At 42.8% G+C, this 17,689-nt stretch overlaps 1 protein-coding gene across 3 annotated transcripts in view; it reads left to right on the forward strand.

Annotated features, from left to right (window-relative positions):
- Window positions 1-17,689, forward strand: part of ZBTB44 (zinc finger and BTB domain containing 44) — a 135,822-nt gene that overhangs the window by 46,275 nt on the left and 71,858 nt on the right. For 2 of the 3 annotated variants that reach the window (XM_073603313.1, XM_073603311.1), the window contains exons 2-3: window positions 342-471; window positions 14,477-15,540. In XM_073603313.1, the coding sequence (XP_073459414.1) occupies window positions 461-471; window positions 14,477-15,540 (1,075 nt within the window). In that variant the 5' untranslated portion in view covers window positions 342-460. The remainder of the gene's footprint in view (window positions 1-341; window positions 472-14,476; window positions 15,541-17,689) is intronic. The other variant, XM_073603312.1, reaches the window with a different exon arrangement.

Here is a 17,689-nt window from a genome sequence, read left to right on the forward strand (position 1 = left end):
CAGGTAAGTATGATGTGTTTGTTATTTTTATGGGGGAAAAAAACGAGACTTTACAATCACTTTAATGCTTTTCTGTGAATTGCTGCAGCAGTCGTTAATGCTTAACTACAAATCGCTGAAAAGCAGTTTTGTAGCAGAGCAAAACCCAATTCTGTAGAAAATTAAAACGCTAGCTGCAAATCGCTGCTGATAGCTGGCATTAGCGATCTAATCTCTGCAAAGAAAGAATAGAAAAATCTTAGTGACGTAAATGTTCAATTCTAGACAGTTATATGTTTTTTAAAAAAAACAAATTGATCTCCTTTTTCACTGGTATTTTCCATTTTCACCCTTCATTTCAGATCTTATCTCTGTAACACAGCAATCATCTTTCTAACGTCTGAAAATAAATGAATTGTGAGGAAAATCTGTATGGGTCCAGTATTCCAGACATGGTGTGAAATCGATCGCTCCCGTTAAGATGTCTTTGAGGTGGGAAGGCACAATTGGGTGTGGGTAGAAAATTACTGATTGAGGGTCAAAAATGTCTATAAATCCCTGTCCTCAGCAGACCTTTTTGAGGGGACAGATTTACCTGAGTAACCCCGAGGGCGATGTGAAATGTCAGTTCTGACCCCCTTTTTATTGGTCTGGTAGTGCTGGGAATCTCACTATTCTCCAGGCCAAAGCGGTGTTGTCTTGTTCCGTCAAGCACCTGTTTTTATTTAACTTGGCATACATATGGATGAGTGGTGTGTTTTGCAGCGTATGTTGCTTCTGGCTATGTTGGAGCGTCTGTGTTGGTAATCCTCCCCCTTTGCGCCTCTCACTTGTGGAACACGATAACAAAAAAGCAAACTCTCTACTATTTTTAGACTTTGCCTTTTAACGTTTCACCTTATTTGAGCTAGACAAAAGTAGGAAAAGTGCGTTTTTGGTATGCTTTACTGGTGTATAAAAATCTTTTTTAGTCAACCTTTTTCCCTAAGGTTTCCTTTTTTTGCATACAGGCTTATGAGGTTTTTCCATGTTCCCCACCAACGCAAGTAGACCAGGAGTCCACAACCTAAAGAACTTGTAGTAAAGTCTGTTAATTATTATCCATTCTGTATTGTAGTGAGTTTACCAGACAAATTATTATGTTTGTAAATGTTAGCCTTTACATTATTCTTTTCATTTGGATCCACATACAGTACGTCTGAACATATTTTTTACACACTTGAAGACAGTTGTCTGTTCATCTGGGGGCCAACCTACATCAGTTAGCTGTTGTGACACACTACACTGTATTGCAGCTAACTGTGGTGCAAAAAATTTAAAGTGACACTAAAGTTTTTTTGTTTTTTGTTTTTGTTTTTTTTGTTTTTGTTTTTTTTAAAATAACAAACATATCATACTTGCCTCCACTGTGCAGCTCATTTTGAACAGAGTGGCCCCGATCCTGGTCTTCTTATTAGATAACTTCCTGGGAGAAGCGATCTCCCAGGGGGTGAACTTGCGGGCTTGCTCCTGAGTCCAGCATTCGGCGTCCATAGACACCGAATGCAGGACTCGGCCCCGCCCCCCTGCGGCCGCGTCATTGGATTTGATTGACAGTAGCGTGAGCCAACGGCTGCGCTGCTATCAATCTATACAATCAACAGCCGAGAACCACTAGCCGAGAGATGGCACGTCCCTGTGGGACAAGTTCGAGGTTTCAGGTAAGTAAAACGGGACTGGGGGCCGGGGGCTGGTCACTGCCCGGTGTTTTTTCACCTTTAATGCATAGGATGCATTAAGGCAGTGGTCATCAACCCTGTCCTCAAGACTCACTCACAGGCCAGGTTTGCAAGATAACTGAAATCCATCACAGGTGATGTCATTTGCTGCTCAGTGATTGCAGTATTCCAGTCTGCATCTCCCCAAGGTAATACATAAAACCTGGCCTGTTGGGCCCTGAGGACAAGGTTGATGACCACTGCATTACGATGAAAAAACACACCTTTACAACCCCTTTAATGGAAACTAACTGTATCTGAGCATCACAAACCAAAACGCTATTTGGTTCATTTTTATTATTCAAAGTATATTCACCCATCCATGTCTCTAATTTGTTAAGAAATCGCTTTGACACCCTCCCCCCCCCAGCATTTCTAGCTGCAACCATCTTGAGTAAGGGCAGATGATTCATGTAAAGTGGCTTGAAAAAGTTTTCATACCCTTTTGAAATTTTGCACATTTTGTCACGTTAATGTATTTTTTGGGGATTTTATATGATTGACCAACTCAAGTGGCACATAATTGTGAAGTGGAAGAAAAATGATAAATGGTTTTCAAACTTTTTTACAAATAAATAACTGAAAAGAGTGACGTGCATTTGTATTCAGCCCCATTTTACTCTTATATCCCCAACTAAAATCTAGTGGAACCAATTGCCTTCAGAAGTCACCTAATTAGTAAAATAGAGTCCACCTGTGTGTAATTTAATCTCAGTATAAATACAGCAGTTCTGTGAAGCCTTTAGAGGTTTGTTATAGAATCTTAGTGAACAAACAGCATCCTGAAGGCCAAAGAACACACCAGATAGGTTAGGGATAAAGATGTGGAGAAATATCAAAAGCTTTGAACATCTCATGGAGCACGGTTTAATCAATCATCCAAAAATGGAAAGAGTATGACAGAACTGCAAACCTACCAAGACATGGCCGTCCACCTAAACTGACAGGCCGGGCAAGGAGAGCATTAATCAGAGAAGAAGCCAAGAGGCCCATGGTAACTCTGGAGGAGCTGCAGAGACCCACAGCTCAGAGAATCTGTCCACAGGACAATTATTAGGCTTCATGTAAACGGGACGTTTTTACAATCTCTCCTGAACGATTTAACTTGACAGATTTTAACCCACGTTTAAAGCGTCCATTGTGCCACGTTTACATGCTGCGTTTAGCCGTGTTTGGTGCTTGAACTGCTTGTAAACTCAGCTTCTGAATGCATTTTTTTGCATTCCAAAAAATGCCTCTAAACTCAACTGCCTAGAAATGACTGTAAACAACCCTGTGTACATGGACAGATAAGATAACATAGAGGAGAGTTCAGGGGCAGTTCAAAAAACTCCCAACTGCTCCTAAACGTCCGTTTACCAGCAGCAGTGTACATGAGGCCTTAGTCGTGCACTCCACAAATCTGGCCTTTATGGAAGAGTGACTGGAAGAAAGCCATAAGAAGTCCTGTTTGCAGTTTGCGAGAAGCCATGTGGGGGACACAGCAAACATGTGAAAGAAGGTGCTCTGGTCAGATGAGACCAAAATTTAACTTTTTGGCCCAAAGGCAAAACGCTCTGTGTGGCGGAAAACTAACACTGCACATCACCCTGAAAACGCCATTCCCACCATGAAACATGGTGGTGGCAGCATCATGTTTGTGGGGATGCTTTTCTTCAGCAGGGACAGGGAAGCTGGTCAGAGTTGATGGGAAGATGGATGGAGCCAAATACAGGGCAATCTTAGAAGAAAACCTGTTTGAGTCTGCAAAAGACTTGATACTGGGGCGGAGGTTCACCTTCCAGCAGGACAACTACCCCAAACATACAACCAGAGCTAAAATGGAATGGTTTAGATCAAAGCATATTCATGTGTTAGAATGGCCCAGTCAAAGTCCAGACCTAAATCCAATTGAGAATCTGTGGTAAGACTTGAAAACTGCTGTTCAGATGCTCTCAATGCAATCTGACAGAGCTTGAGCTATTTTGCAAAGAAGAATGGGCAAAATGTCACTCTCTAGATGTGCAAACCTGGTAGAGACATCCCCAAAAAGACTTGCAGCTGTAAGTGCAGTGAAAGGTGCTTCTACAAAGTATTAACTCAGGGGGGCTGAATAGAAAATGCACGCACACTTTTCACAAATTAAAAACAAAAATTAAAAACTTTTTTTTTTTCATTTTCCTTCCACTTCACAATTATGTGCCACTTTGTGTTGGTCTATCACATAAAATCCCAAGAAAATTAATTTACGTTTTTGGTTGTAACATGACAAAATGTGGAAAATTTCAAGGGGTATGAATACTTTTTCAAGGCACTATAGCAGTTACTTCCTGTAATCTGTCCTTTGCTCAAGAATGCATCTGTCCTTAGGAATGCGTTTTACCCTAAAGTGTTTGTATTTTATTTTTTCTCTAAAAATAACAAAGATGTTATACTTTATTGGCCCTATTAACTGGTTATGCAGTGGTTTTGCACAGATCCTCCTCTTCTTGGGTTCCTCTTTGGCTCTCCTGGTCCCTCCCTCTTGTTGAGTGCCCCCACAGAAAGCAGCTTGCTATGGGGGCACCCGAGCCTAGTCACAGCTCCCTGTTCGGCCCCACCCCCTCTCTCTCCTGATTTTCTAGCTGACTTTGACAACAGCGGGAGCCAAAGGCGCCGCTGTTTTGTCTCAGCCAATCAGGAGGAGTGCCTGGACAGCCAAGGCACTGGTGGACATCACTGGAGAGAGATGGGGCTCAGGTAAGTATTAGGGGGTGCTGGGGCCACTGCTGCACACAGAAGGTTTTTTTTATCTTAATGCATAGAATGCATTAACGAGAAACTGCAGTCTGCTCACATAATTTGTAATAAAAACAACTTCGCCATTCTGAAGCTTCCCTCCAACCACTTTGCATATTATTTTATATATACTGTGATTCTGTACTTGCCAAATATGCTGCAGAAATCTCCCTCCACTGAGTCTGACTGCATCCATTTTAACTGTGGACAGCTGAAGCTGCTGCCTGTTCACTTCCTGGATTTACACAGACACACAGAGGCAAACCTCCAGCTCTGCAGCTCTCATTGGCCCTCATGACTCACCCCCTTCCTTTCCTGGCAAACTCTCCAGAGAATGAGAGAGCTGTGCATGATGTCATACCTGTAGGCTTTTTACCAGACCGGAAACAGGAAGTGGGCTGTATAAGGTATTTACTGGCAGAAAAAAAATTTTTACTATCCAACGTTAAAGGGATTGTAAAGGCTTGTGTTTTTTCACCTTAATGCATCCTATGCATTAAGGCGAAAAAACATCTGACGCAGCCCCAACCCCCCCCCCCCCCCCATTTAACTTACCTGAGCCCGTTCACCTGCTGCGCTCACCCCCGATTTCCTCTTCGGCGCTCAGCCTGGCCGTTGATTGGCTAGAGTGGATGGATTGAAAGCAGCGCAGCCATTGGCTCGTGCTGCTGTCAATCACATCCAATGGCGGGGCGGGGCCGAGTGATACAGTCAGCGGCTATAGCCGCCGCCTGTATCACGGGAGCGTGCCTGCAAGAACTAAACACCATGAGAGAGAGCTCGCATGAAGGTGTTTAGTTCTTGCGGGGGATGAGCTGAGACAGCCGCCGAGGGACCCCAGAAGAGGAGGTTCGGGGCCACTCTGTGCAAAACGAGCTGCACATTGGAGGTAAGTATGATATGTTTGTTATTTAAAAAAAAAAATACCTTTTACAACCCCTTTAAAACAACAAGAGCAGAAGATTTAATAGATGGAAAGATGAAAAAGGGACCGATGGTCGGCTTTAAGATTAAAAAAAGCCTTCTGACTTTACAACCACTTTAATACTATTTATAATAATTCCTTGCATTTAAAGTGATTGTAAAAGATCACCTTGTAAAATAACCCATTTAGTTTAAATATATACAATATTTTGGACAGTTTCAAGGGACAGCACATCCACATCCCTAGTAAACATAGAAAAAATTGGCGAGAGCACACCACTCCCTCATAAGGTGGTGGGATTTTTAAGGATGTGTTTGAAACTGTCACCGAGGTAAGCACAAAAACAACAAAATGGTATTCATAAAATTAAATTCATTACAAAAATTAGCAAGTATAAAAATTACAGTAATGACATTTGGTCACAAGGTAAACCAATGATCAATACAACAGTAACATTTGGTCATGACTATTTGACCATAATTGATACTCGATACACAGGATAGGGCAGATGCTTTGTATATGCAGAAATTGACACGTTTCGCAGACTTATCTGCTTCTTCAAGGCAGCTCAGCGTGCATCTATAACATTGTGTAGATTATAAAAAGATACCATTAATACCAATACCAATTTATTTTATTCACATTTGTAAAAAATTGTACCATGAGGATGAGTGCTCACCAAACTTGTGGTATTGATACGTCAGCGATCGCAGCACCGAGAGAGAGGCGATGACACACCCCACAATAATAGGGCGGTGAAGCCAGATTCACCAGCTTGGTCTGATGGACATTGGACCATATATAAAGCTCGGTATAGGAAGGCCAACGATCGTCTAGGAATGCCAAACAGAGCGCAAGCGCAACCCACCCAATAGTTGTAAAAAGTGGATGGATGCCAAGGAGAAGAAAACTACCTCATCCACCTCATCCACCAGGGGCACCCGAGTGTCCAAACAATAACCTATAGAGCAGGGAGGATCAAAACCGCTCAGTGATGAACCATACGACCGCAACGTACCAACCATCAAGTCAATAGTGCATAATTTGACATTTCTCAATTTAAAAAACAGAAAATAACAGAAACTAAAAGCATTAAAAATGTTATGAATTGGGTATGTAGTTCCTTGTTCCCAAAAATTAGGAAGATATTAACTATTAGACACCTTTCACATTGGGGTGCTTTGCAGGCACTATAACGCTAAAAATAGCGCCTGCAAAGCGCCCTGAAAGCCGCTGCTGTCTCCGAGGGCTTTCACACTAAAGCGGTGCGCTAGCAGGACAGTAAAAAAAGTCCTGCAAGCCGCATCTTTACAGCGCTGTAGGATCGGTGTATACACCACTCCTAAAACGCCCTGCCCGTTGAAAAGCTTGTATTACGAAACACTCATTAACCGCGTTACTCGCAATCCAAGGTATTACTGTAATTAAACAATTTAACTTGCCATTAGTAGTAAAACTATGTGGCAAAGATGTAAAATTAAAGTGATATAAAGGCAATTAAAAAAGGAAACCTTTTACATGTTTTGCACATAGCAACCCAGATCCTCCTCTTTTCAGGTTCACCAACAGTATTTCTGTTGCCTTCTCCTCCTCCGAGTGCCCCTATAGCAAGCTGCTTGCTATGGGGGGCACTCGTGTGTGTGCTTGCTCTTGAGCCACCAATGCTTCCTCACTGGCTGTGATTGACAGCAGTTGATACCAGTGGCTCCTGCTGTCTCTCAGCCATTGAGGAGGCAGAGACCCAGGAGTGCAGCTGCTCTCGTGCACATCTGGATCATGATCAGTGCTTGGGTAAGGTTTGGAGGATTCTGTATACTGAAGTTTTTCTACCTTCATGCATAGAATAAGAAACCTTCAGCCTTTAGAAACACTTTGGCTGTACGGCTATAGGCATGCTGGTTATCTAAGGCCCCATTCACACTGCCATTTCTCCGCAGCATAGTTACCAGTGCTTATCCATAGATTTCCAGTAAATTGAGGAGTCTTGGTGTGTTTTCTGAAAATGCACCAAAATCGCCCAATCTAATGGAAGTCTATGGCTAAGCGTGGGTAACTTGCATGAAAGCTGGAGGGAGAATGCAGTGGATCCGTGTTAAAAGGGCCTTATGCTAGTAAATTGACACATGGGCCTTGTTTAGTCTTGTGGTTGGGGGATGGTAAAAATGCATGGTTGAGCCCCCCCCTTAGGTTGCAATGGGCAGCAGACGGCGTCACTGCTGCAATGCTTCACTTCGCTCCCACAACAAAGTTCACCTGACATGCAGCAAATGGCAAAGCCCAACGTTACACATTTTAAGTCTATTGGGAGTTGGCACAAATGCCCCCAAACCATGTGCAATGTATGTGGATCAAGCTCCAGAGGCAAGGTAGATTTAAATGCATGTAAGCAGTAAGCTACCCTTACTGTGGAAAGGTTGTCAACACTTGCAGTAGACTTTGGGCACATTTGTAAAGTTTGCTTAGATTTACTGCCTTTTACCCTCTTTGACCACAGAAAGTTTCCTCCAGATTGTAAATTTGACATGGAAGGCTCTGTTGTTGACATGATTTGCTAGTAAGGAAAGATAAAATGTGGCAAAATTTTGGGGGAAATAAAAATGTACCACATTGGAGTTGATTCCAATAAGAATAAATGATACCAGAATTAGGATAGTAAAAATTATCAACTAAAGTTTTGGTAAGAAGATTGTCAAAAAGCCATTTATAACAGTATTACATATCAGTTGTTTATACAGTTTATGGGCTGTTCTGCCTTACTATCCCAAAAGTTGGAGTTTTCCTTTTAGAAAGGAGGAGATCCATGAGAGAACATTTACAAAACTTGGACTGAAAATTGGCAAATTGTGTTACATCTTTTCAGATTATTTCTTTCTTGTATTTCTTTTTTCTTTTATTTATAATAATGACATTCGCAGTATATTTCTGGTGAAGAACATGGCAGTCGTATCCAGCCTGTGTTATATGCCTGTTGTGATTAATATTAGAATGATGACCTATGTTTACCTCTCGCTATGTATCCGGTAACCGATAATTATTCTTATTGCTCTATTGCGGGGTTCGGCAAGCCGTCGATTGGAGGCAGCCGTCAGGTCAATCGGGAACACAGCCCTGCCCACCATCCCCCCCCCCCCCCCCGCCGCTCTCCTCTTCACTGCAAAGCAGAGAGCGGGATGAGTCACCGTACTGGATAGGGGGGCGGGAGCTGCTGGAATTAACTTTTGACATTAACCAGCAGGTGATAGAACCAACCAATCACCAGCTTGTTAATGTAAAAATTTAACTCTGTCAGCTTCCGCCCCTGCCCTCTATACAGCACTGTCATACTTCCTGCTTTCCGCTCTACACCAGTGTAAGGTAGGAGAGAGTGCTAACTACACACTGGTGTGAAGGGGACAGGACATTACAGTGAGGGGGGGAGGGTTGTGTGTATGGGACAGAGGACATCGCATTGGGGGGGGGGAATGACAGAGGACACTAAAGTAGGGGTGATGTAAAGGGGACAGAGCACACTGCTTTGGGGGTGTGTGAAGGGAACAGAGATCATCACAAGAGGGGGGAGGCTGTGAAGGGGACAGGGAACATTGCTTTTGGGAGGGGGGGGGGCAGGGGACAGAGAACACTGCTTTGAGGGGGCACAGGACACTGCTGTGGGGGTGCAGACACTACAGTGTGGTGGTGGTGGTGGGGGGAGGGTGATATTAAGGGGACATTACAGTTGACGGGGTGATGTGAAGGGGGGGATAGACACTGCTTTGGTGGGGGTGGGGGGGCACAGGACACTGCAAAAGTAGAAGGGGAAGAGGACCCTACTGTGGTGCAAAGGGGGGCAGGACACTGTAATGGGGGGCAGAGGTCCCTACTGTGGGAAAGAGGGGAGGAACACATCTGTGGGGGGTGACGCAGGGGACGCTACTGTGAGGGGGTGATGTGAAGGAGTGGAGAACACTAGTGGTGGTGGTGGGGGGGACGGGACACAGGGATCTTTGATTTCCTCCTTGTTGTCCAGGTAGATGCCTACCCCTGCTCCATTGCATTTAGTATATCATGTGTTTGTCCTTTAACATTCACTGAGCTCATTGTGCACCTGTCTATTGCCATAGTCTCTCTTGCAGTTCATTGTATCCTGATAACACCATGGCCATACTGTAAAAGGCTTGTTATTAGGATGGCATTCCAAGCTGATGAGATCCGCGCAAAGGTAGTGGGCATGGAAAATAGCTTTGAAGTGCTCTGAGATCTTCCAGAAATGAGAGGCTTTGTTTGTCAGTGTTGGTGTAAGAAGATGGTTTTGGCTTGCAGGTTATAGACCTAAGCTTTCAGTTTTGCCAACTGTGCATCTTTTACAGTTTGACTTTAAAGTTAAAGATTTTTTTTTTCCATAGCGTGCCCTGTGAAAGTACATGCTGGCTCGCAACACAACCTCCAAATACATTATAAGAACCAAGTTCTATTTTAGTCTGGACAGCTCATACTGGCATTCCTAAATCCCCAGCCCATCTCCCACTATGCTTTTTAGTGGCAATACTGGATTGACAGTCATAAATAGACTTTTAAAAATACACGTGCATGTTGCATTTTATGTGTGTTTTTTTTTTTTTTTTTTTTTCTTCAATACAGTCTTTTTATACTTGAACTACATCCAGTTTCTTTACTAAAGGAAAACAAGTCCCCTATTTAGTAAAATACATTAGTGGAAGATGATTATCCTTTTGAGTATATTTTTGTTGGAAGAAAATAGGAAAGTTTGGAGGAATACCACAAAAACATTAGAAGGATTTGAAAAATATTTTAGTAAACCTGGTGCTGCGCAATACGCTTGCAGAAATATAACTAGTGTCAGTTGCACTTTAACCTTAATTCCCAGTGCAAAACAATAAATACATATATCATGACTATTATTTATTTATTTATTTCAGGTACTTATATAGCGCCATCAATTTACGCAGCTCTTTACATATACATTGTACATTCACATCAGTCCCTACCCTCAAGGAGCTTACAGTCTAAGGTCCCTAACTCACATTCATACATACTAGGGACAATTTAGAGAGGATCCAATTAACCTACCAGCATGTCTTTGGAGTGTGGCAGGAAACCAGATTACCCGGAGGAAACCCACGCAGGCACAGGGAGAACATGCAAACTCCAGGCAGGTAGTCATGGCTGGGATTCGAACCAGCGACCCTTCTTACTGCTAGGCGAAAGTGCTGCCCACTACACCACTGTGCTGCCCATATTATGTGCAGTGTTTGAATGATCGATCAAGATGCAACTACTATAAACAATTTCGCTTCTCAAATTGCCTTATTCCAGTTCACTATAATAGTCACAGCTCAAAAGTGCATTCACAGTTCATTACAGTGCTCCAACCATAACGTAAAGTGCATATAAAGTACTTGCTGTGCTGTTAATCTTATTTTCTCAAACAACCCACAGCCTGTGATCACCTCCATCTTCCACCCTTTGTGTGCGCCACTCACTAGATTTGTTGCGACCCCCTACTATCATAAGAAGGTCAATCTACGCTTTTAGATGTTATACAGTGCCTTGAAAAAGTATTCATACCCCTGGAAATTCTCCACATTTTGTCATTTTACAACCAAAAACATAAATGTATTTTATTGGGATTTTATGTGATAGACCAACACAAAGTGGCACGTAATTGTGCAGTGGAAGGAAAATGATAAATGGTTTTCAATTTTTTTTTTTTACAAATGCATATATGAAAAGTGTGGTGTGTGTTTGTATTCAGCCCCCTTTACTCTGGTACCCCTAATTAAAATCTCATGGAACCAGTTGCCTTCAAAAGTCACCTAATTGGTAAATAGAGTCCACCTGTGTGTAATTTAATCTCTAGTAATCTAGTATAAATACAGCTGTTCTGTGAAGCCTTCAGAGGTTTGTTAGAGAATCTTAGTGAACAAACAGCATCAAGAAACACACCAGACATGTCAGGGATAAAGTTATAGAGAAGTTTAGAGCAGGGTTGGGGTATAAAAAAAAATATTCTAAGCTTTGAACATCTCACGGAGCACTGTTCAATCCATCATCCGAAACTGGAAAGAGTATGGCACAACTGCAAATCTACTAAGACATGGCCGCCCACCCAAACTGATAGGCCGGGCAAGGAGAGTATTAATCTGAGAAGCATCCAAGAGGCCCATGGTAACTCTGGGGGAGCTGCAGAGATCCACAGCTCAGGTGGGAGAATCTGTCCACAGGACAACTATTAGTCGTGTTCTCCACAAATCTGGCCTTTTATGGAAGAGTGCCAAGAAGAAAGCCATTGTTGAAAGATACCATAAGAAGTCCTGTTTACAGTTTGCCAGAAGCCATGAGGGGGACACAGCAAACATGTGGATGAAGGTGCCCTGGTCAGATGAGACTAAAATTGAACTTTTTGGGCTAAAAGCAAAACACTGTGTGGCTAAAAACTAACTGCACATCACCCTGAACACACCATCCCCACCGTGAAACATGGTGGTGACGGCATCATGTTGTAGGGATGCTTTTCTTCAGCAGGGACAGGGAAGCTCGTCATAGCAGATGGGAAGATGGATGGAGCCAAATACAGGGCAATCTTAGAAGAGAATCTGTTAGTCTGCAAAAGACTTGAGACTGGGGCGGAGGTTCACCTTCCAGCAGGACAATGACCCTAAACATACAGCCAGGGCTACAATGGAATGGTTAGATCAAAGCATATTCATGTGTTAGAATGGCCCAGTCCAAGTCCAGACCTAAATCCAATTGAGAATCTGTGGCAAGACTTGAAAATTGCTGTTCACAGACGCACTCCATCCAATCTGACAGAGTTTGAGCTATTTTGCAAAGAAGAATGGGCAAAATTTTCACTCTATAGATGTGCAAAGCTGGTAGAGACCTACCCGAAAAGAATTGCAGCGAAAGGTGGTTCTGCAAAGTATTGACTTGGGGGGGCTGAATACAAATGCACGCCACACTTTTCAGATTTTTATTTGTAAAAGATGTTGCAAACCATTTATAATTTTTCTTCCACTTCACAGTTATGTGCCACTTTCAAAAATTTTCAATACTTTTCTGGCAACAGGGATTGTTGCCCTGTTTTTTTTAATCAATAAACCCAGAATTTTTTATGGAACTTCACTATCAGTGCCCGTCTCTTTTATCTATGTGAGGATATACCGAAGGCCTAAAGTGCCAGGAGACAAGCATATATCCAGGAACTGGCATACCACTCCAAACATCATCCATTACCAGGAGGAACACCAAATCGGGACATCCTTAAAGGCTGGATCCAATAAATAGGAAGACGGCCCTGGAAAAAGACCCCCACTTTCATGCGGTTTATCCCTGCAGGGGTTTGGAAGTCTGGTCAGTGGGGAACTGAAGGAGAGCACCACCGACACTTTTTTGCTGTTTTGCACAAGTCACTGCGGATGTGCTTTTGAGCATGTAGCACTATCAACTGAATCTGAAGGCTTGCACTATTAATTAGGACTGTGTCTTTCTAAAGACTTATCAACTGCACTTTGTACTGCACTTTATTATTGCATTTGTGTTGCACACTCACATCATAATATATTTAAGTTGGTCTTTTCGTGATATATTACATATTTAATTTGAACATAGCAGATTTTATATGTATATTTAATTTTTATCAAGCACTGAGCACTTAGGTAAAAATTCTTATTGTGTGTGTGTATGTGTGTGTGTATATATATATATATATATATATATATATATATATATATATATATATATATATATATATATATATATATATATATATATATATATATATATATATATATATATATATTCTGATAATATCAAAACCCATTATTTGGATGTTTCACCTTTACATCTATAAGTTCTAGATAACCCTGTTTCATTAATGGAATCTAGTATCCTAGCCCACATCATCCAGTAATCTAAGATCTACATCTAACGCTGTTAGTTATCACAGGGGCTCACTCTCTAGGTGGAGAGGCAGCGCCATCTATCCCCATACACATACATATTCATGTGACACTTTGTGTTGTTCTATCACATAAAATCCCAATAAAATACATTTACGTTTTTGGTTGTAACATGACTAAATGTGGAAAATGTCAAGGGGTATGAATATTTTTTCAAGGCACTGTATGTTCTTCCTTCTTTTCATTTGGTTCTCTCAGGCGCCACCACCGTAAGAGGAAAGGGCACACAATAGTATAATCCAGTTTAAAACCTTTTTTATTTCCAACCAACAGGCATAAACGATGCCAGTCTGTTTACATAGTAATAGAAATCCAACCAACAAGATGGCTGCTCCCTTTCCCGTAACCGGAAGTGACATGGTGAACCGGGCCTAAAAATACCTAGCTCCCAACTTTAGAATTTAGAAAAAAAAGAGTAGCTTGGTGCTTGAATATGCAGCATGCTTAGGCAAAAGGTGGATGTGGCTAGGTAGTACAGAATAATGGGAGTGGCTTCAAGGAGCATGGTTAAATAAACTCTGAGCCATCATATTCTGCATACGTACAACACCATCTTTGTACCCACATTACAACTTTTTTTACTGTACCACAAGCAACAATCTCAGCGACACACATAAACCTCAGAACAGTGGCTCTTTTTTGGAAAAGTAATATTCTCATATGCTTTTATACACATTGCATATAGACAGTCAGCCCACCATAAAGAAGAACAAAAATAAAGTTGTAGTACATTGCAACAAGCAGCTGCTGAGGCAATAGGTACTTGTGGTCAGGTATTTGTTATTTACAGTACAGGGATCAGGACAATGTAAAGTACGACACAGCACATAGGGTACAGTGGTTAGGGTTTTCTAATGTACAAAACAGTTGCGTGGGAGTGGCTTAATACCAAGGTGTGTTTCTTATTCCTTCCTTTGCTACTTAGGGGTGCTAAGATTAGAATTAATGGTGCTCAGGGTTACACCTTGGCCATCAATACTCTTAACCTCAAATCAGAATAGTACATTTATAAATATAAAGTGATAGGCAATGGTCATATTTTTGTGACCCAGGAACATATTCTAATTCTACGTATTTATTTATTTTTTCTTCCTTTTCAGACTCCATCCTGCTGCAAGTGCTCTGTATAGAAGGAAGCGCCACCCCCTGAAACACATGAAGATGGGGGTGAAAACATTTACGCACAGTTCCCCAGCACACAGCCAGGAAATGCTGGGGAAATTAAATATGCTACGTAATGACGGACACTTCTGTGACATTACCGTACGGGTCCAGGATAAGATCTTTCGAGCACACAAAGTGGTGCTGGCTGCCTGCAGCGAATTCTTCCGTACGAAGTTGGTGGGTCAGGCGGAGGAAAGCACCCAATGTGTACTCGACTTGCACCACGTAACGGTGACAGGATTCATCCCTCTGCTGGAGTATGCCTACACAGCAACCCTGTCTATCAATACAGAAAATATTATTGATGTGTTAGCTGCAGCCAGCTACATGCAGATGTTCAGTGTGGCCAGCACATGCTCCGAGTTCATGAAGTCCAGCATCTTATGGAACACTCAACAAGAGAAGGTTCTCGATACTGGACAGGAGAACACAGCCAATTGTAACAACTTCCGAGATGGTAGCCTTTCCCCAGTGTCCTCAGAGTGCAGTGTTGTCGAGAGGACGATTCCCATCTGCCGCGAGTCCCGGCGCAAACGAAAAAGCTATATTGTCATGTCCCCTGAGAGCCCCTTAAAGTGTGGCACTCAGACTAGTTCTCCACAAGTCCTAAACCCCACTGCTTCTTACACTGAGGCACGGAGTCAACCTGTGGACTCGTCGCACGCTTTCCCCTGGACTTTCCCTTTTGGCATTGATCGACGGTTACAGTCTGAGAAAGTGAAGCAGATTGAGTCCAGAACATTAGAACTTCCCGGACCTTCTGAAGTAGCCAGGAGAGTGACGGATTATGTGCCCTGCGAAAGCACTAAAGTCAGTTCTCCACTGGTAATGGAGGAAGACGTTCGGGTCAAGGTGGAGAGGTTGAGTGATGAAGAGGTACATGAAGAGGTGTCGCAGCCTGTCAGTGCATCTCAGAGTTCAGTGAGTGACCAGCAAACTGTCCCTGGCAGTGAGCAAGTGCAGGAAGACTTACTTATCAGCCCTCAGTCATCTTCCATAGGTGAGTGCTATATGATTCCTCTGCTTTCTAGGTAGAAAATTAGTTCTTGGAAGAAGCTGTAGAGCCCTGAATATGGTATTGCAGTACAGGTAGGCTATCTTAATTTAGAGTGCATGAGGTTTTCCAGATAAAGGAGGATCCCATAAACTGGAGTGCTCTGTGCCACAGACGATCATTGTTATATGCTGTGATCCAGGCAGTAATTATTATTGCAACCCATACTAGTCGGCAAACCTTTCGATACCATGATTTTGACATGATTTGAACACTACAGTAATAGGCTGTTAGACCATGCAGTCTCTAACCATTTTTGGTCTAAATAGTAATTGAAAACTCTCCAACTACATGGCTTAGGCCCCTTTCACACGGGTGGACTGATCGGGTTCGCCTAAAAAACTGACCTGATCGTCGGACCCGATCGGACCATCCATTGCCCCTCCTATGGAGCCACGGATGGGAAAACGAACATGTCTGTTTACACCCGATATCCGATCTGATCTTAGCCACTAAAAACAGATGGCTGGGGATCTATTGCCATCCGTCTGGTGGATTGGATGACAGTCAGATGTAAAAGGACAGGTGGTCAGTTTACATCCAACCACCCATAGAGGACGGTGTGTCCACTCCGCATAAGCAGGGATCAGCGAACAGATTCCCCGCTGAGCAGGCGGATCCCCTGGTGGGGTCCACCCCTGTGAAAGAGCCCTTAAAATTAAGTGACTACTGTAACATGGTGATCACATGTGATTTGTTAGTAAATAAGGTTGAGCTCCAGCCTGTTCATATAGCCCACATGCAGAGCCCGCCAGGAAGTCGGCGCTGCGCTAGTCACAGGCAATGAGACATTTTCCGAACTCTGTAGCTGCGCATGGGGGCAATATCTAACTGCCTGTGATTAGCGCAGCGCAGTGCCCACTTCATGACGGGCTCTGCACATGGGCTTTGCGAACACGCCGGAGCTCATCCTGATTAGTAAACTGACCTCTCCTGGCTCGAGCTTTCAATGTTTTTTTTTCTGTGTGCCTTTGCTTGTTTTTATAGCAAGTCTGCCAGTTCAAGAATTTGAAGAACAGACTTCCAAAAAGAATGTTTATTCTTGCCTGTCCTACCGATCTTTTGTTCTATTCCAGAGTAGAGCCGCCATTGTGACTTAGCTGAGGATCAGTTTGGATTTTATGGCAAATTGCTGCAGAAAACCAGTTAGAAGATCTTCACCCTAGAAAGAAAAAAATAAAAGTAAGCAGCTACAAATACTGTAGCTGCTGACTTTTAATAAAAGGACACTTACCTGTCCAAGGATCTGGCGCTGTCCTCACCCGAGCCAGTTCTTCGCCGGTCTTCAGGTCCCCGCATCGGCATGCTTAGTTTGGGAAGCCGGTTGTGACTCCTTGTGGCTTCAAAGCCAGCTTTGCACTGTGCATGTGTGAGCCGCGCTGCACTTTGTGATTTGTCTTGCAGCTTTATGGGACCTGTGACGTGTCCCAGAAGGCTGCAGACAATGGGGAAGCGATACAGGCGGATGTGGGAGCAGGTACCTGTCAAAACTAGTTGGGGGGGGGGGGGGGAGTGAAATCTTCCCTTTGGGGTGAAGTTCTGCTTCAATGGCAAGCGGTTCACATACTTTTTCATGCCTATATAAAATATATCACATTTTTGTCTATCTGTAAGCCTTTAATAAAAGCAATGTGAACATGATTTAGGCAAACAAATTGATCAGATAGCTATTACTAAATTTGCCAGCTGGTACTGACCCTGCTAATACTTGGTCAGGGCATCTGAATCTCAGTGACCTCTGGTCATGAAAACAGATGCAGTAATGTGAAATTCCTCTCGGTTTCCACATCTGATGTCCCTATTACTAATCTGACCTGTGTGTGTGTGTCAGCTTGCGATAATGCCATTGTAAAGGAATGTTTCGCAATACAAGACTCGTTTTGCCAAGCAATGAAAAAAATGTTCTATTTATTTTATTTCTGGAAGACCTTTGTGCTTTTCAGTGAAGTCATTGAATACTTTTCACTTGGCTCATCTGATCATATGTCCCGTCAGTTCCAAATTACTAGCAGAGGACAGAAGGTCAGACAGACGTTGCAAGATTGCTCATTGTGTTGTCTATGCTGCTGTGCAATAACAGGTGTGCACAGCTTAT

This window comes from Aquarana catesbeiana, linkage group LG10, assembly GCF_042186555.1.
Source record: "Aquarana catesbeiana isolate 2022-GZ linkage group LG10, ASM4218655v1, whole genome shotgun sequence".
Classification (NCBI taxonomy): domain Eukaryota; kingdom Metazoa; phylum Chordata; class Amphibia; order Anura; family Ranidae; genus Aquarana; species Aquarana catesbeiana.